The sequence below is a fragment of the Lithobates pipiens genome, unplaced genomic scaffold (assembly GCF_037356315.1).
Source record: "Lithobates pipiens isolate NorthernLeopardFrog02 unplaced genomic scaffold, aLitPip1_a1.2 Scaffold_8, whole genome shotgun sequence".
Lineage (NCBI taxonomy): Eukaryota > Metazoa > Chordata > Amphibia > Anura > Ranidae > Lithobates > Lithobates pipiens.
Window position 1 is genome coordinate 315,967,295 of NW_027507903.1, and position 20,507 is coordinate 315,987,801.

The 20,507-nt window shown below is 42.1% G+C and overlaps 1 protein-coding gene across 1 annotated transcript in view; it reads left to right on the forward strand.

Annotated features, from left to right (window-relative positions):
• Positions 1 to 20,507, forward strand: part of ERGIC1 (endoplasmic reticulum-golgi intermediate compartment 1) — a 148,520-nt gene that overhangs the window by 67,857 nt on the left and 60,156 nt on the right. The window contains exon 3 of the mRNA XM_077472804.1: positions 865 to 937. Within this exon, the coding sequence (XP_077328930.1) occupies positions 865 to 937 (73 nt within the window). The remainder of the gene's footprint in view (positions 1 to 864; positions 938 to 20,507) is intronic.

Consider the following 20,507-nt stretch of genomic DNA (forward strand, 5'->3'; position numbering starts at 1 on the left):
GTAAGTGCATGGATTACTGAAATAATGTGCACTCAACTTCTTTGTTTGACCATGGCAAGGCCTGTTCTGAGTGGAACCTGTCCTGTTAGACCACTGTATGGTATTGGCCATCGTGCTGCCGCGTGCTTTCAGGGTCTTGGCAAATCTTATAGCCTAGGTTCTTATAGCATGAGGTGCCATGTTTAATTAAAAGTGACCAGAATGAGAGAGTGATAACACCAAATTTAACAAACCTGCTCCCCATTCACACCTGAGACTTCGTAACACTAACGTGGCACCAGGGAGGGAAAATGACTGACTAATTGGGCCAATTTGGACATTTTCACTTAGGAGTGTACTCCCCTTTTGTTGCCAGTGGTTTAGACATTAATGGCTGTGTGTTGAGTTATTTTGAGGGGACAGAAAATGTACACTGCTATACAAGCTGTACACTCACTACTTTACATTGTAGCAAAGTGTAATTTATTCAGTGTTGTCGCATGAAAAGGTATAATAAAATCTTTACAAAAATGTGAGGGGTGTACTCAATTTTGTGATATACTCTGTGTGTGTGTTTGTGTGTAATATACAATATATTTTAATAAAAGTAGGACATTTGCCTCTGATTACTCTTCTGTTACTAGGTAAACCATGTAGACCTTTTTATTGTTTGCATAGAGAAATCTTGTTTTCTTTTAGTGACGCTAGGCTAGTTCCTGGTGTGTGAGTCACTCACAGCTGCTATCTGAGCAATATTTGGTTAGTGTGTGCAATACATGTTGTGCCTTTCCCCTCTGACATAGGAGAGCGCTTCACATGATGGTGACTATGTTGTTAATTTGTTTCATTTCTTCCACTGACATGATTGCTCTTTCTGTCTTACAGTTTCCATCTGCTGCTGTCTCTTCATCACCTTTCTTTTCTTGTCGGAGCTGACTGGTTTTATTGTCAGTGAAGTGTAAGTATGTACTAAGAAACAAGTAGAAATGGCTAAACCATGTTGATACAGAGGTACAGATTATCGCGCAGCAATCGTACAGCCAGAAATAATGAGAATTTCCTAAGACTGGAGCAGACAGAATCTGGAGCAGCTGCATAGCAACCAATCAGCTTCTAGCCTCAGCTTGTTCAGTTAAAGGGGAACTTCAACCTAAAGGACCATTCAAAAAGTACAGCTTGCCCAGTGGGAAGCAGGCTCTGAAGCTGCGAGGAGTCACAGACAACTTCCGTTATTTTCCGACTTTCCGGCAGACTTGATCCGGCGGAATGAGTCCATCAGACATTCCGATCGTGTGTGGGCTAATCCGATCATTTTTCATAAAAAAAAAAATCAGACGGCCCTAGAAATAGAACATGTTTCAAATATGTCTGACAAACACAATTCCTATCGGGGAAAACCATTCGTCTGTATGCTGGTCTGACGGACCAAATACGACGCAAGGGAAGCTACTGGCTATTGAACTTCCTTCTTTAGTCCCGTCTTACTTCATCACATTCAAATGAACGGACTTTCGAATGGACTTAGTCCGTTCTTGTGTGGGCAAGTCCGTTCGTTCACAACACCGTCGAAAGTCCGTCGGGAAGACCGTCGGACCTTTTTTGCCGGAAAGTCCGGTCGTGTGTACATAGCATTAGTAAACATGCCAGGGACCCTAAATAATGACCAAGGACCAGCCTAGGCGAGGACCGCACTGGATCCTTTCTTTCTAGGGTGAAGATCCTCTTTAATCTTTGAAAATAAAAGATAGAAGCTGATGCCCTGCAGAGCTGCTCCATATTCTGGTTGATCCCAGTCTTCATAAATTCCCTGCAATGTATTAAATTACAATAGGAACGTTTACTAGTAAGCACCTTCTAAAGCAACAACATAAAACACAGTAGCTGTGTTCACATTTTCAAAGACTGAGAACCTATTCTATGGGAAAAAACCCGCACCTGTAAATCTCTTCATATGGTTTTATTTGCACTGTCCCTAATGGTCACTGAATGAACAAACTAGACAGGGGCACTTTAAGGCTTCATTCACACCTGAGCGTATCTGATTCGGGCAGAAAGTTGCGTGATTTTGTACAGGTCAAAAAGTCACCAATGCAAAAAGCAGAAAAATGCCCAAATCTGCCTGATTTGAACTACAAAAAAAGCTCCAGCACTTGTTTGAGCTTCAGGCATTTTATGTGCTTTGGAGTGGAGATGTGAACCATCTCCATAGAGAATAATAGATTTTTTTTCTCCTCCAGCGTTTTGGAGCTTCAGGCTTCAAGTTACAGAACGCTGAGGTGTGAATGGGGCCAAGCGAGCGCCAGACACTGATAAGTCACAAGACTGCTATATACTGCTAATGAGTAAAGGTATTTATCAGTTTATAGTTAGTAAAATAATTGCATCTCCATGTTCTGTGTACTGTGGATGACCAGGGTCTATGGTTTAGTAACACTTTAAGTAAAACACTGGTTTACTTTATGGGACATATGGGAAATTATCAAAATATTGGCATCCAGACACGAAAAAACATGTATCTTTTTTTTTCATAAAATAAATGACAAATCTTAAATTGTTTGTTTGGTGACCTATATAGCACAATAAGAAAGTAAGTCAAAGTCCCAAAAAGTGTATACATGATCCATCAGAAAAAGTCTATGTAGAAATACTACTACTGGGCTGAGAGTAATGAACTTTTCAAATGATCCTTCCATAAACTGGAGAAAATGGGAGAAGAAAATGTTTCACCAAAGGTGTGTGAATAAACCTTACCAGATGGTATGACCACCAATGAAAGACTGGTCAAATTGTCTCTTAAAATGTTCACAAAATCAGGAATGAATAGGAATACATAGAAAACTTTTGTTCCAGGAGTTCAACTTTAACGTGTTTGTTAACCCTTATATACACATCCCTGCTATAGCCCCTCTATTATAGGCAGGCATAGCACACTGTATTACTTGAAGCTGTATAGCGATCACGAGTCATGTGACCGGCCTGAAGGTCACTCTAAATATGTATTTACAAGCCTCGTTTTTATAAAAGGCCAATACAGTGTGCTATTCCGGTGAAAAAATAGATATAGGGGTTGCTGTATTAGGTGGTAATCATTGGCTGATTCCTATACTAAACAATAAAAATCGTACAAAAATCACAGATGAAAGTGTAAATTTAAATCGTGCATCTATACACATAAAAAGATATATAGTCCCAACCAAGTGACAAAAATAACATGAAACCAAATCAGTGAAGAAATATTAGTGAACAAATATTTTCATAAAAGTCCATAGAAAAATTATATGGGGAAAAAAAAACTTCAAACTTCCAAATATAATGGTGCCTTCCAACAGGGATTTGTGATCCTTCACCAAACTTAGGAAAACATGAACACCCAAACGTGATATGGATAAGTGATCTGCTTACCAGACCAATTTGACCTCTTTCCTAGGAAAGATAGTCAAACAGCTCTTTTACAAGATGGTGCCTGCTCACATTAGGTGGAATGGAGATCTGTGGGAACCTTCCTCCTCAATGGCAAAGACGGGATGTACAAAAAGAGCAAAGAACTTCCATAGCATAATACCATTTTAATGATAAAATCAAGTGATATAAAAAGTGGCCAAATGGCCCCTTACATTTAAAAGTACCTAACCTGGTACTGGGACTGCTGGCTTGTCGAATAGGAGTGATATATGCCTTACATCTTCAGGAAGCTTCCTGAAGATTTAAAGCAACGAGAAATACGCCGAGGCGGTACCTGGTCACATTTCTTTCTGCCTATGCAACTTCCGATCTGGCTGGTTGTCGGTGTGAGCCTGTGGAACGCACGCCATCCACAGAGGTGGGAACGGAGGTGACTCCATACATCACTCCAATTCGACAAGCAATTAGAGGATTTAGTCTGCTCCCATAATTTGTAATAATATCTTTGCCATTTTTAAAGCTTCCCTCCAACCACTTAGTATAAAATATGCAATGATTCGTACTTGCCAAATGTGCTGCAGAAATCTTTCTGCACGAAGTCTGGCTGTAGCCATTTTAACTGTGGGCAACTGAAGCTACTGTCTGTGTGTCTGTGTAAATCCAGGAAGTGAACAAACACCCCACTGCTTGCCTGCGCATTTCTTCTCTCTCAATGAATACACATGGATCTCTGCAGTCTCCTCCTATCTCCGCCCTTAACCAGCTGTCTCGCCTCACCTTACAGAGGAAGCTGTTCAGGATGTCATCTGCCTATTACCAGACAAGAAATCAGAAGCAAGCTGTATAAGATATTTACTGGCAGAAAAAAAGGGGTTTTACTATCCAAAGTTAAAACGGCAAGGGAAGAAGATTTAATAGATGGGAAAAAATAACTAAAGGTCCGCTTTAACCACATCCCGTCCGGCCTATAGAAAAGATTAAACACCACCAAAAAAAAAAGCTCTATCTGTCTCAAAAAAAAAGTAAATCTTTTTTGATTGGGTACAATTGTCATTCAAAGTGCAACAGTGCTGATAGCGCTGTGCATGGCTGCATCTCTTCTCCCCTCTCTTCCTCTTCACACAGGACTCGAGCAACAGCAGGAGCCATTGGCTCTTGCTGCTGTCAATCCAATGCAGTGAGGAGGAAGTGGGGGGGGGGGGGCAGGGCAGTCCCACTGTGGCGGTCTATAGATGCACCGATCTGGAGCGCAGGCACGCAGAAAAATTTGACTTTATTAACACTTGATGAAAGATGAAATTTCCCATCTTATTGGAGCTTGTTCTGGTCACCCAATCCTCCTCTTTTAAAATCCCATTCATACAGGATGTGACATATTAAAAGATGGACATATACATGTAGCGGTGCGTTGCCAATAGTAACTAGCATCCGCCATATCACCCTGCTCCCAGACCTTCATATATCACCTCTGAGACCATGAACGGTCATTTGCTTTGTTTTGTTTTTGTTGGGGAGATATAACTTGGTTGGGGAAAAGGGTATATGGGATGCCCATAGATCACATTACTTTGCCATCATATTTATAAATTAGAACGTTGTTTGGGCCTTGAAAAAATGATGCACATTTATAACATCTACAGTCTCTTCCCTGCACCACCATGCAGATTATTGTTCCTCCTCTGCGTAACTCCTGCCGGCTATTGCTCTCAGGAATCCTTCCCTCGTGCACAAACTTCTTCTGTAGCACATTATATTTCTTGTCACATCCTCTTCTATATGCAAAAGAACCCACTCGGATTAGTCTCTAATACTGACTCTGTTTAGTTGCTGCTGCTGCTACTAGGCCAGAAGTCTGCAGTACCTCTCCCCAGAGGCCTAGTAGTTTAATAGAATGTGCTGAATGGTGGACTACTGTTCCCATTTTTTGTCCAGCTTGCAAATCCTGCGCCCTCAGGTCGCATCAATTTGACACTATTCCCCACAGTCTCTACTCTGATCCAGGACTCCTCATCAATAACCGTGTAATGATGAGGATTTCATCCATGACTGTGTAAGGATGATGTTCCCTCACAGACTTCCTGGCATGTCTCCACATCCAGCCCTCCAACGACCCTTCTCTGCCCCGAGTCCATGATTTAGAACTTAACTGGACCGTACATTCCGACCGCCTCTCCTGCCCCTCTGCTACAGGAATTCCTCAATGACCCTGTAATGATGAAGATTTCACCCACGACTGTCCTCCCGCGATCGGCGCACCCCCCCCCCCCCAGGGTACCCTCCTGCTGCTGCCTGGTACTCCATTCTCCACTTTTCCCAGCCGACAACTCCTCCCGGTGGCCTGTTACCTCAGCTTATATGGGAGGCCTGCCCCCTGCCAATTCCAGTTGGGGATTGGTCAGGGCTCCTCCCATGAGCTGCCTGCCACTCCAGTTCTAGGCCCTACCCCTCTTCCAGAACATTCTTCCTGGAAGCAAGGGTGGCGCCTCAGAACTAAAGTACAGGTGGTCACACCCACTGCTACACTAGCCACTCCCTGCCCCCAGATCAAAACACAGGCCTAGCAGCATAGGCTTGCCTAAATTTACCTGTACTGACAGAACCTACCAAAAATCCTCACTCTAGCACCTGCCTATGGTAGAGGATGCTAGATTCATATTGAAGTCACTCTTTAACAGTAGTGTAAGGCACACCCTATAACCATTATTCAGGTAAACATCTTTCCTAAGCATTTATTTTTTTATTTTTTTCAGTAAAGCAATTCTTGCTGTAGCTGCTATTCCTGTAGGCGTTTCCTCATTGAATGTATAATGTTTTCAGGATACTTCTTTTTTTTCCGTAGACGTTCCCAGATCTTGTGTAATATTTCCTGGACGTACTTTGACTCCTAGTCTGTATAGCTCAATATCCCCCAGAGTAGTCACTAGGAAATAGTCACTGGCCAAGGAGCCCTACATCATCCCCCTTTCCTAATATTTCAGTTTTTTTCACGCCTGTGGTCACTATGCTAAAAGCATTTTTAAACGGTTTCCAGTTGCATCGGCGTTCTGTCGGTTCTTGATATTTTTTGCCTTTTTGTATTGGCTTAAAGCACAACATTTTTTCCAGTGATAGGTCGGGAAAGTTACCCACAACTTCCTTTATTTGGGACTCTGATAACAATACATCTTTGTTGTAGTTTCCATGTTTACTTTTTGACCATGGCTTTTTAAAGGTCATGAAGAAATTTTTAAAATAGACCTGTGCTTCAGAAAATTCCAGCCCTCTTCATATGTCTAGGCATAATTTTATCACTCACTAACCTTACCCATTTCCGCCAGTCCTGGCCTCAAGTTGAACTATGGGCATGACGTTTATGATGCCGTATATCAATAGCATTGCCACCACAGTCTTTGTTTTTTGGCTTTCTTACCTGTTAATACTGCTAGTAAGCCCAGTACACACTGGCTGAAAATGATCTAGTTTAGGAAGAACCGGCTGACTGCTGGTATATGTGTACACTTGTCTGTTCTACAGAAGCCAGTCTAATGACCAGCTTTTGTCGAATGGGCATGCCCGAAAATCAGCATTCGATCAGCGCTTGCAGACAATGGCAAAGTGTGTACCCAGCATTTTTCAACTTTCATTATCAGACCAAGCTGTCCAACAAACCATTTGCCACTGCTAAGGGTGTTCACATTGGGCTGTTTCTTCTATTCATTTAGTTTAAAACCTTTATAGCAAATAAAAAAAACAGATGTTTCTGCAGCTGTTTAAAATGCACTAGCTGGCTGTAGTCTATAATTTGTTAGTCATTTATGTAAAGTCCATCCAAATATACTAGTTGATCCAACACTACTCTATCCACAGGTTGGCTTTGCTGCTGTCCAAGGGTGGCTATGCTATAGCTCCTCAGATATAGTGGAGGAGTAAGTATTTACACTCTTAGACAGGAAGTGTGTTACTGGCCGGATCAGCAGAAAAGTAATCTATTACAGTTTACCAATCTTTAGATGTGATGGCTGCATTAAATATTTGGGGTGTTTAAATATTATCATTATTATTATACACTATATAGCGCCAACAGTTTATGCATCGCTTTACAATGTATAGGGGGGGACAACACAATTACAGTACAGTTCAATACAAAAGGTACAGGAGGGCCCTGCTTGTAGAGCTTACTTTCTAAAGGGAGGGGGGTGGTACAAAAGGTATGATATGCTTTAGGCTTCATATACACTTGAACTACTTTGACCACCAGCTACAGGAAAATGCAAAACGCGGCAAAATCACGGTCTTGCAGCCGGAGGTCAAAACGTTGCTAACCTGAACACGATTCTTCCGGTTGAACCTCCCCTAACTGCAGCAGCTCCTAAACGATCTAAAGGCCTATATATACATGGACACATGGCTTTTATGGAGTTGAGTTTAGGGGCTTTCGCAGAAAGCAGAGAGCTCCTAACCCTGCTAGTGTACATGGAGCCAAATTCATAACCAGCTTACCTTAGCAGATGCTGCTACTGCTGTTGGGTGAGGTGTTCTTTTTGTTTGAAGCTGTACTTTGTCCATGCATGTCACAGCAAGAAGTTCACTTAAAGCGGAACTAAACCCTCTTATTCTTTACAGGAAGCTGCTATCTTTAAGCCTGGTACACACTAGTAGTATTTTTTCTTTTTTTTCTTTTTTTTTTTTTTCTTTCAACCCAGTAGGTCTAAAAGGGGGAAAAAACCTGAACGCTCAGGGGGAGCCACTGTACTTTTTAATGTTAGTACAGTGACACCCCCCCCCCCCCCCCCCCACCACTCCAGTCTGATCGGCAGACCTTTTTCAGCGCTGGCCCAACTGCAGCACATACATGCCGATGCCTAGGGGTGTTGAATTTAATCGATGCATCGCGATTCAGCCATCCACGATTCAGCATCGATGCTGCAACCGACATAATTGATTTTGGGGTGACGTCATCTGCATGCGCTGTGCTCTGCCTCTCTAAACGGAGCTGAAAGCAGCTGAAAGGGGCTGCGCCCCGCCTCTCCACACTGAGCCAAACTGAGCTGAGGGCATTAGCCAAGCACTTATTTCCTGCCCTCCGCTGACATCATTCCAAGCCGGGTTGCTGTGCGTTTAGCTAGCTACTACAGGAGAGGAGACGTGGATCGAGTGTTCCTGACTCCCGGTCTCCAGAGAGTCCTCCTCGGCTCACTGTCACATAGGCTGCTGCGGGTCACCTAAGCCAGCGTCCCGCACTTTTCGTCCTCACAACAGGCTGCTGTGGGCAGTGGGAGACCCAAGCGAGCCAGAAGAATACTTGATGGCCACGCTTATCCTCCTCACAGGGTGCAGGGAGAAACCAGTGCACACTGTCATCATCATCAGGTACTTGTCAGGCACATATTTGATGCACCATTATGTACACATTTTTCATGAATTATGGTTTATGCTTATTGTCTTAGTGATTGATTCACATCACAATTTCATAACTTATTTTTTTTTTGTATGATTTATGGTTTTACTCATAACTGACTCCACACATGCAGCCATGCATTGCATGTGTGGGGCAGTGATGAGCAAAACCATAAATCGTACAAAAAAAGTTATTAATGAAATTGTGACGTGAATCAGTCACTAAGACAATAAGACATGCGTAAACTATAATTCATGAAATGGCATACATTGTCGTTTGGGGGTTGTTATGGGGACATTGTCCAGTCTCTGACCCTCTCTTGTGCCATGCCCACAGTCTCTGACTCCCTCTCGTATCGTGTCGGCAGTCTCTGTCCATCTCTTGTATCGTGTCGGCAGTCTCTGTCCATCTCTTGTATCGTGTCGGCAGTCTCTGTCCATCTCTTGTATCGTGTCGGCAGTCTCTGTCCATCTCTTGTATCGTGTCGGCAGTCTCTGTCCATCTCTTGTATCGTGTCGGCAGTCTCTGTCCATCTCTTGTATCGTGTCGGCAGTCTCTGTCCATCTCTTGTATCGTGTCGGCAGTCTCTGTCCATCTCTTGTATCGTGTCGGCAGTCTCTGTCCATCTCTTGTATCGTGTCGGCAGTCTCTGTCCATCTCTTGTATCGTGTCGGCAGTCTCTGTCCATCTCTTGTATCGTGTCGGCAGTCTCTGTCCATCTCTTGTATCGTGTCGGCAGTCTCTGTCCATCTCTTGTATCGTGTCGGCAGTCTCTGTCCATCTCTTGTATCGTGTCGGCAGTCTCTGTCCATCTCTTGTATCGTGTCGGCAGTCTCTGTCCATCTCTTGTATCGTGTCGGCAGTCTCTGTCCATCTCTTGTATCGTGTCGGCAGTCTCTGTCCATCTCTTGTATCGTGTCGGCAGTCTCTGTCCATCTCTTGTATCGTGTCGGCAGTCTCTGTCCATCTCTTGTATCGTGTCGGCAGTCTCTGTCCATCTCTTGTATCGTGTCGGCAGTCTCTGTCCATCTCTTGTATCGTGTCGGCAGTCTCCGTCCATCTCTTGTATCGTGTCGGCAGTCTCCGTCCATCTCTTGTATCGTGTCGGCAGTCTCCGTCCATCTCTTGTATCGTGTCGGCAGTCTCCGTCCATCTCTTGTATCGTGTCGGCAGTCTCCGTCCATCTCTTGTATCGTGTCGGCAGTCTCCGTCCATCTCTTGTATCGTGTCGGCAGTCTCCGTCCATCTCTTGTATCGTGTCGGCAGTCTCCGTCCATCTCTTGTATCGTGTCGGCAGTCTCCGTCCATCTCTTGTATCGTGTCGGCAGTCTCCGTCCATCTCTTGTATCGTGTCGGCAGTCTCCGTCCATCTCTTGTATCGTGTCGGCAGTCTCCGTCCATCTCTTGTATCGTGCCGGCAGTCTCCGTCCATCTCTTGTATCGTGCCGGCAGTCTCCGTCCATCTCTTGTATCGTGCCGGCAGTCTCCGTCCATCTCTTGTATCGTGCCGGCAGTCTCCGTCCATCTCTTGTATCGTGTCGGCAGTCTCCGTCCATCTCTTGTATCTTGTCGGCAGTCTCCGTCCATCTCTTGTATCGTGTCGGCAGTCTCCGTCCATCTCTTGTATCGTGTCGGCAGTCTCCGTCCATCTCTTGTATCGTGTCGGCAGTCTCCGTCCATCTCTTGTATCGTGTCGGCAGTCTCCGTCCATCTCTTGTATCGTGTCGGCAGTCTCCGTCCATCTCTTGTATCGTGTCGGCAGTCTCCGTCCATCTCTTGTATCGTGTCGGCAGTCTCCGTCCATCTCTTGTATCGTGTCGGCAGTCTCCGTCCATCTCTTGTATCGTGTCGGCAGTCTCCGTCCATCTCTTGTATCGTGTCGGCAGTCTCTGGGGGCAGTCTAGAGCTCCTCTTTAAGTTGTCTGCTGTGTTTACACTTTGCTACATGCAGGGAGTGTTTGTCTTTTATCTGTTCTAAAAAAATTAAAAATAAACATTTTAAAAATTGAGTTCTTCTGACTGCTTGAAATTTGTTGATGAAAGCCGTGCGCAGTAATCATGATGTATCGTGACGCATTGCGGCATCAAATCAAATCGTGGACACGATAATAGTAATTGAATCGTGAGGCCATTGAAGATGTGCGCCCCTACCAATGCCACCCAACATTCGGCTGATGAGTACTAGGCTTTAACCTCTGTTTGATCTGCACACATGTGATTCGGTATGACACCAGTGATTTGATTTCTTGACAGTTCAGCTAGGAGTTAATATGGGCAACTTTGACATGTCTTGAATAGTAACAGTTCTGGGAAACCATTGAATGAGTGGGGTTAGTTCTGATTCAACTGCCTCCATCCACGTGTTCATGTTTCTTTTGGTCCCTCACAACACAATTCCATTGCTAGAAGTAAAAAACCTGGTACTTCGACATAGAGGACATATGCCTTGCGCCCCTTCTTTTCATGTAAAAGTGCTAGTGCTTGGCTGCTTAATGCTGAACTCGGGAATTTAGTTCCTTTGTAAAAAGGGAAGGCATACATTGAGTGCGTGACACCTCTTGGACTTCTCTGATATTTTCATCTGAAAGGTTTTTACAACTCCTGGAAAAATGAAGACTGCGGTTGCTGTAGTTCCAGGGGCCAGTACAGCTGCTATTCCCAACCCTCACTTCCTGCTTCCCGATCACAGAAGCCTTTTTGTAATATGTGAACACATTCACAAAATACAAGGGCTTCTGTGAATGGGCAGCAGATTGGAGGGGTGTGTGTGCTTTCTTTTGCTTTCCTTTCTTTCCTTGCTTCCTGTGAGTCTAGTGAGACATTGACATTCACTCATTTAGCTCTCTATCTATGTTGAGTTACACACTGAAATCCTCTCCAGATATTCAGAGTATCTGATTAATATTCACCCTCTGGATATTTAGGGTGCCCAGAAGCATGAACACACAGCATAATGCATTTCTGAAGTATGAGCTGTCAGTCCACTTACTTCTGTAGTAATATGAAAGTACAGTGCTGCCCTACTAACACAGTGCAGCGAATGCATACTCTAAGGGATTTGTCACTTCTGGGTGTTGCATGGGAATACCAGTCCACTTGCTCTCTGCTATTGTCTTCTGGCTTTTATTTTTTTATTTTTAAAGCCAAGTTTCATTTTGTGTTTCTGTTCATCTAGGTCATTAGATATTTGCAGCAGCACATTGGTGTTCATTCATAAAAACTCAAACGAAAAACAGTGTTTTTTTTTTTTTTTTTATTAGGACAAGAAATCTGATTTCCATCTTCAATTTAGTGAAATGGAGCACACACTGTGCAGCAGTTTGGGATATAAAATTTAGTACAGTGTAGAGAATGCAGGGGGGAATCCTGTGTAATGTAACACAAAACATTGTTCAAGCCCTGAATGTTCAGGGCTTGAACATCCCACAAAAAAGGCACCAAAGCCTTTCGCTCTTTTGCCACTAGAAAAGAACATATCTTGTGCCTTCCAGAAACCCACCCCACACCACAATCCACTCCTAAAATTTTCAGCGAAATATACTCGCAGGTCTACACAGCCTCAGCTTCAACTAAACAGCGAGGTGTACTTATTGCATTTCACCGCAATAACCCATTTACATTATTAAAGGAGATTAAAGACCCAGAAGGGCGTTATCTGATTCTAACAGGATATTTGCATGATACTACGATAACATCAATTTCATATTATGCCCCCAACAAAAGTCCTACTTCGTTCCTCTCACCTTTTTACAGGTAATCAAATCACATAAAATAGGAAAGTTACTTTTATGTGGAGATTCCAATCTAACACTCTTTCCCTTTCTAGGCAAATCGCCTATATCTCAATCGGATGTCCCTAATATACACATTTTCACAATTTATTACAAAACATAATTTAGTAGACTCCTGGCTTGAACTGAATCCAACTAAAAGACAATTTACCCATTATTCACATCCCCATTGCTCATTCTCATGATTAGACCACATATTCCTAGCTATAGGTATGGTGTCTGAAATCCTAACATCCAAAATTTTACCAATCCCATGGTCAGATCATAGTGCAATACTTACCACTGTAGCCTCTACCATTCCAAAAGCACATGATCCGACTTGGCTTCTTAGAGATTACCTACTTAAAAACCCAACACATACTATACCCCTGATATATCCCTGCTCACTCCGTGGAAAGCTCACAAACCAGTTTTACGTAGTATATGTATGAGACAAGAGGCTTTATTTAATCGAACGTAGAGCTTTATATAGCAAATTAGACACAAACTTTTAACACTTGCTACATGGCATGTCAATCCAATCCTTCCCCTTTATTGCAATTGGATAAGGCTAAACTTGAATTTGACCTGTTTCTCACAGAATCGGCAGCTAAAACTATCAATCGATCACGCCACAATTATTACATGAAAGTTAATAAACCAGAAACTCTGTTAGTCCGCACGCTCAAATCTCTCAACTCTCCCACTAAACCTATTTGCCTCAAAATATCTAAAGATATATATACTCCAATAACCCAAGGAAAATACTTCCAAAATGTAAAACGCATTTACACGCTTTATGGCTCCATGCACACTGGAGCTCAAAAAAGCTTTTTCTGGATGCCAGATTGCTGGCAAAATAACGTGCTTTTAACAGAGTTTTGTACTAGCGCTTATGCATGTTTATGAGCGTTTTTTAGCATTTTTTTTTGCGTTTATGGGCGTTTTTAATAAAAGTACACTGAGGACACTCCAAAAAATCCCACACTGCATTCTTAAACTCCCACAATGCATGAAAAAATAGAACGCAAAACACTAATAAACTTGCATTTTTGAGCGTTTATGCATGTTTATTGGCGTTTAGCGTTTTTTAGCTTTTTTTGTGGACAGCAAAACGGCACTTTTGATTGTGAATTTCTCGGTTTCAGAAATAAGCCTATAAACTCCACTGCTCATTAAAGCTGAAAAACGTCCATTTGTGCATGGACACATAGGCTAACATAGAGTGGATGTTTTTTTTTAAAAAGCCCAACTCCAAACTCCAATAAACTGCAGTTTATCAGCTCCAGTGTGCATGGAGCCTAAATTCTTTTGACACTGAGCTGGATACATCAAAGCAGATGAGTTCTTTTCACACATTTCCCTTCCCTATTATCCCATTATCCACCACACAGAGCTACTAGAGAAACCTGTATCGGTTGAAGACGCGTCCAGTGCTATCAAAACACTGAAAATAAACAAAAGACCTGGCACTGATGGATTTTCCGCACTATATTATCGTACATATATTGAAACATTATCACCCACCTTAACTGGTGCCTTCAACTCTATACTATCAGGTCACTCATTTAGACAGGAAACATTAACAGCAATTATTTGTATGCTTCCCAAACCAAACTCAGACTATAGCATCTGTTCGAAATATCGTCTCTTTGCTAAATGTAGATATTAAAATATTAGCCATGATCCTTGCTACTAGACTTAATACCTTCATTGGTAAAATTATACATAAAGACCAAGCAGGATTTGTCCCCATCTGACAACTAAGTGATAATATTGGTCGTGCCACCCTTCTATCACATGCTGCGAATTTACACCGCATCCCAGCCTGTTTCCTCTGATTAGATATATAAAAGGCCTTTGATTTCATTTCATGGTCCTATATGCACTATACTCTTAGTAAATGGGGAATCGGCCCCAATTTCTTACAATGGATCTCAGCACTTTACTGCAACTCTAAAGCATACTTTTAAATACTCAGGTTACAAATCTGAAACATTAAACGTAGAAAGGGGCCCACGTCAAGGATGCCCGCTCTCTCCTTTTATTATTTGCTTTGCTTTTTGAGCCTTTAGCACAAAGAATAGGAATGGAACCTTCTATAACAGGCATAGAAATGGGAGGTTGTCACCACAAGATATGTTTATTTGTGGATGACATCCTTCTATTTTTATATTCACCTCAAATTTTAGCTCCTAACCTTATGAATATACTAAAAAACTATTCAATCATCTTAGGCCTTACGGTTAATACTCAAAAATCTACAGCACTGAACATCTCATTAACCACTGCAGAAAAATTGATTGTACAAGAATCATTACCCTTTAAATGGGCTACACATAGCATTCCTTATCTGGGTATGCAGCTCGCTGCCAGTCACTTGGATTTATTTTCTGCCAACTATCCTTTACTAAAATTAACTACAAACTTGCTTTTAAAATGGTCACCTATACCAACTTTGTGGGTTGGGAAAATATAATAAAGGTGGTTATACTTCCTAAATTCCTGTACCTTTCAGAGTTCTTCCAATACACATCCCAGCCTATTTCCTTAGAATAATACAACAAAAATGTATAAAATTCACTTGGGGGGGGGGAACGGGACGACTCAAACCACGAATATCTAGAGAAACCTTATTCCTTCCCAAATTCCATGGTGGCCTAGGATTTCCAAACCTTTCATTATATTATAAAGCCACTCAACTAGCACAATCCATTAAATCTCACTTCAAAACTTGTATTTCCCTGTGGGTTACCATCGAAGCAATAGATTGTGACCCTCTCTCCATATACAATACTTTATGGTTATCTCCCATAGATCGCAAAACTTTAAAAAAAAAAAACGATAACTAAACCTTCTCTAGCTATCTGGGATGGACTCAAAAACTCTCATGGTCACCCAACTCCCCTCCTGAAGACTCCTGGGATATATGATCTCATTTTCCTAGGCCTGGAATCCTAGGAAGTTACTGATGAAATTTGATTAAAAAAAAAGGTTAAATGTAAATATGATGTACTTTCCTATCTATTTACTAATGCTAGTAGCCTAATGAATAAAAATAATGTTGATTGAGAGAGTGAAGTTCCACTTTAAGATGATGTGCTAAGTGGTAACAAAATACATCACTTCATGGAGATAAAAAAGATAGAAATATATTTCTTATTAAATGAAATGCCTGTGCTTCATGGGTAAACCAGCTTTCCTGCTGTAGTGCGATGCTTTGTGCTTGTTCAATCACCTAGGAATGTTCACTGTAGACACTGAGCACTGAAAGAAAAACAAAGGCTTGGGGTATCTTATCTGGTCAATTTTAAAGTACTTTTTACATTCTTATGTTATTACACTGGTATGCAACTTTTGATGAAGAAGGATGCTTAAAATGCTTGACCCATTTTATACCTGGCTATAACATTCCAGCAAATACTGGAGCTATTAAAGATTTGATTACGTAAGTATTTTTAATAAGGAGATTTGTAACTTAATGATCTTGTTGCAATAACATTTTTCCAACAATTTAATGTTTGCACAGTGTGCACGTATTAGTTTAATGATTACTCTGTATTTCCATAATCCTCAATTATCTTACCATGTCATTCTACATTTAAAGTACACTTGTCGTCATACAATTATGGGGAGGGGAGGGGGCTCGCATCTACCATTGCTGGCTGCCATCTTTAAAATGCTAGTTGCCAGGCTGTTTCTAGCTTTTATCTTTTTGTCACAGACCTGGAGCAAGCATGTTTTAAACGAGTCTTTGCCCCCTATGCTTGTTCCACGTCAATGAGTCAGAAAGCACTGGAGATAAAGCATCTGCAAAACAGCCAGGCAACAAACATTCTAAAAATGAGAGGTTGGCAAGGGCAACCTACATAATTCTCTCTCATGACAGGCATACCTAAACTACTCTGACCCCATCTAATGTGGCCATAGATAATTACTTTTGTGGGGCCTAGAATGAAGTAAGTGCCAATGATAATCCTATGTCCTGTTTCTTAAAGTAGAATTACGGGTTTTGCCTGACTAAAAATCCCCTCCTAACATCTATTCTAATTAACCTGTGTAAGAAAGTTTTGTATACCTGTGCCTGCTGCTCTGGTCCAGTCACATAATGTTCCAGGTCACCCAATGCCACCCGCAGTGGTAATGCCTGGGAGGGTTGATGTCCTTTATAGGCATCTATAGCCCATCCATTGTTGGAACTCCCTCCTCTCCCCTGCAGCTGCTGCTGGCTGACAGAGGGAAGCCATATCACGTGACCTGTCCGGATCGGCCTGATAATAGGCAAGTTTCTTAAATGGGATTATCACAATGGTTGTTAGGAAGGGGAGGGAGAATTTTTAGTAGTTAGGTTTTGCTTGGAATTCTATATTAAACTGTGAATCATACTTACAGTACATAAAAATAAGACACTTTGGTTCAGTTTGGGGAAAGTATCAGATTTTTTTTCATATGCAATCGTGTTTGAGCTCATATATACAGTATTTAATTCTGCAACTGAGATTGAAAAATATATTTATAAAAATACAATCATACATTGTTACATGCAATCATATCAAAATTTTAGTGAAGGAAGAATAAATGCCATACAAAGGGGGCTTTAAGAGTATGGATCTTGCATCTGTGAAAAATTAATTGATCACAGAAAAATGTATTTATGGTCAGCTCATTGATGCGGTCCTATTGACTGGACTCTCCCCTAAGCAAAGCCTTTATAATGTAAACAGCATGCACAGGCTTGGTAAAGTGATCTTGTGCATTCAGTATGTCCTCTATAATCAGCAGTCAAATCTCTTTGCTGGTCTGGTCAAAAACCAAATCATGCCTGCTTGTTCTGTCAAGAACCTGCTTTACTGCATGCACCCCTATGTTCCTTTTCACGTCATTAAGTTTCTCTACCTAATCAAAAGTACTTATTAGTGATGGCCTAGATTCTGAATAATTACAACTTGGCTTGCACCCAATAGTAAGCCATAACTGGAAATACACTGTACCTTGCCTGTGATTATGTAAGGCATAATGTAAATTCAGGGCACTGTGTGATGTAACGTTTTAACAAGAATAAAATGCTGCTTATATTGTATAATGCTGGCATTTAGGGACAACTATGCTGTTGCCTAATAATGTCCTTCATTAAGGTGCAAATTCGTTTTATTGGTCTGCTGGTTGGTTATTTGGGGAGCGAGTGATGGTTTGGTGGCAAATTCTTGCATGATTATCTCTCCTGCATATACCATTATAGCATGCTGCAAGCATAGTTTGTTATAGCTTTCATAAGTATTCTATAAATCTGGGCATTCTTGTATTTAATAAAGCAGAATGATGTGGTAGGATGGTGGTATTAAGTGCCTCAAAAAAACAGAGAAACCTTCAAACAGTGTGTGTTTATTCAAACAGTGGGGGCATACAACGGGGTGGGTGGAGGGGTATAGAAGCTATATAATAGAGGGTAAAAGGGTATAATAAATTGTTGGGTTATGACCTTAGCCTCTGCAACGAGCTTCTAATTTACACCCTGGTTTTCTCTCGCCTCGCCTCATTGGATTACCTTTGCATAGACTATCCCCCCTTCAGTCCATAATGAATGCCACTCCAAGACTCATCCACCTTACCAACCATTCAGTGTCCTCCACCCCTCTACGCCAATCCCTCCTCTGACTTCCATTCACCCAACAAATAAAATTCAAAGTACTAACGCTGGTGAATGAGAACCTACCCCTGTACAAGGATACATATTCCCACAAAGGCTGTCCCCAGAAATACCAGAAAGTTTGGTCAAAATGGTTAGAGGAACCATCCACTGCTTAGATGGGTGTAACAGAATCTGAATAACCGACTGCACCTTTGTAATCTAAACTCCTAAATAACTTCATGATGGTTCATAGTTGTGAGCGGGAATCACTATATATATATTATCTGTTCTATTCGCATAGATGTGGGAGCATGGCGTCTATGCCATCTCCCCAACCTCCATGCGTGGGATCCTCACCCCACCTAGAGTAATCGTGACTAATGATTGAATGTAATATCAAGCTGTACTGGTATTCGCTTGTTCATTTGTCTGTGTCTTTAACACCAATAAAAAGATTTATTAAAAAAAAAAAAAAAAAAAGTTCTAACAATTTACAAAGCCATCCAGAACTCTGCCCCCAGCTACATCACTAACCTAGTCCCAAAATACCAACCAAACCTCTCTGTTCGGTCCTCCCAAGACCGCCTGCTCTCTAGCTCCCATCTCCTCCCATGATTACCTCCAGGATTTCTCCAGAACGTCTCGAATCCTTTGGAACGCCCCACCCCAGTCTGTCCGACTGTTCCCTAATCTATCCATCTTTAGACGATCCCTGAAAACCCTTCTCTTTAAAGAAGCCTATCCTGCTTCTAACACGTTTTACTTCCTCCTTCAGCTTACCCCCCACAGCTATTACCCTTCCTTTTTAGATTGGAAGCTCTGAGCAGGGCCCTCTGATTCCTCTTGTAGCAAATAGTAATGTAACTGTAATGTCTTCCTTTATTTTGTAAAGCACTGCGCAACCTGTTGGCGCTATATAAAACCTGTATAATAACAATGACCTGTATTAATTAGATCTTCTCACATCTACAGCAATCGAGAGATATAGATATATATAGATAGAGATAGATAGATAGATAGATATATATATATATCTATCTCCAAATTCTACTGTAAAATTAGGTATTAGTTTCTTTTTAGTAAACACTTGTAGGAGTTAGGCCCATTTCACATGGTCTTAAAGCGGAGGTCCACCCTAAAGTGGACCTTCCGCTCATTGGAACCCTCCCCCCCCCTCCGGCGCCACAATTGGCACCTTTCAGGGGGGTGCAGGTACCTGTACAGGTACAGGTATCTGCACCCACTTCCAGGATAGCTCTCTGCGGAAAGGGGCGTAGATTACGCCCCTTTCCGAAAGTCCCTCGCTGCCTGCTGGGAAACACACAGATCCCAGAGGCAGCGGGTCCATCCTTATTGCGCAGCGCGACTCGCGCATGCGCAGTAGGGAACCGGGAAATGAAGCCGAAAGGCTCCACTTCCTGATTCCCATACCCAAGATGGCGGCGGCAGCACCCGAGAGACGATCGAGAGATCGGCTTCGGGTGCCGACATCGCGGGCGCGCTGGACAGGTAAGTGTCACTATTTTAAAAGTCAGCAGCTGCAGTATTTGTAGCTGCTGGCTTGAAGAAAAAAAAAAAAAAAAAAAAAACGCGGACTCCCGCTTTAACAATCAGGTCCACCTATCAGTTTTTCAGGCTGACTTGATTGGAAGTTTCATGCATGTCTATAGGGAGGCCGATACCTCGAAGTCCGCCCAGGTTTGGAAACCGAAGTACGAAGGATCAGAGGTAGCCTGATGTAAGTGGACACATGTCCAATTACATCCAGCAGCCCATAGACCCAACAGCGGTCTGTCATAGCCTGCTGTCAAGGTGTGGTCAAAAAAAAAATCAATGAGCATACATATCCTAAAAATTACGGCCATCCCATTCTGCTTTAATTCAGTGGAGGTCTGCTAATTTGTTTGTTTGTTTTTTTGTTTTTTTTCTTTAATGGATGGTAATCTATTAAATGTATTTCATCAACTCACAATATATCCACTCTACTATTGATGATGGTCTAGATGTTTTCCAATACTTTGGAATCAGGTTGTTGACAGCATTTAGGAAATTTGGTACCAGTGGGTTTTTGCTTATATGTGGAGGCAGACATTGCTGTGCTAGTTATGCTCCATGCACACTGGGGTTAACCACTTCGGCCCAGGAAGGATTTACCCCCTTAATGACCAGGCCATTTTTTGCATAGTAACACTGCGTTTTTTTTAACTGACAATTGTGTGGTCGTGCGACTCTGTACCCAAACAAAATTGGTGTCCTTTTTTCCCCCCACAAATAAAGCTTTCTTTTGGTGGTATTTGATCACCTTTGCAGTTTTTATTTTTTGCGCTATAAACAAACACTTGGTAAAAAA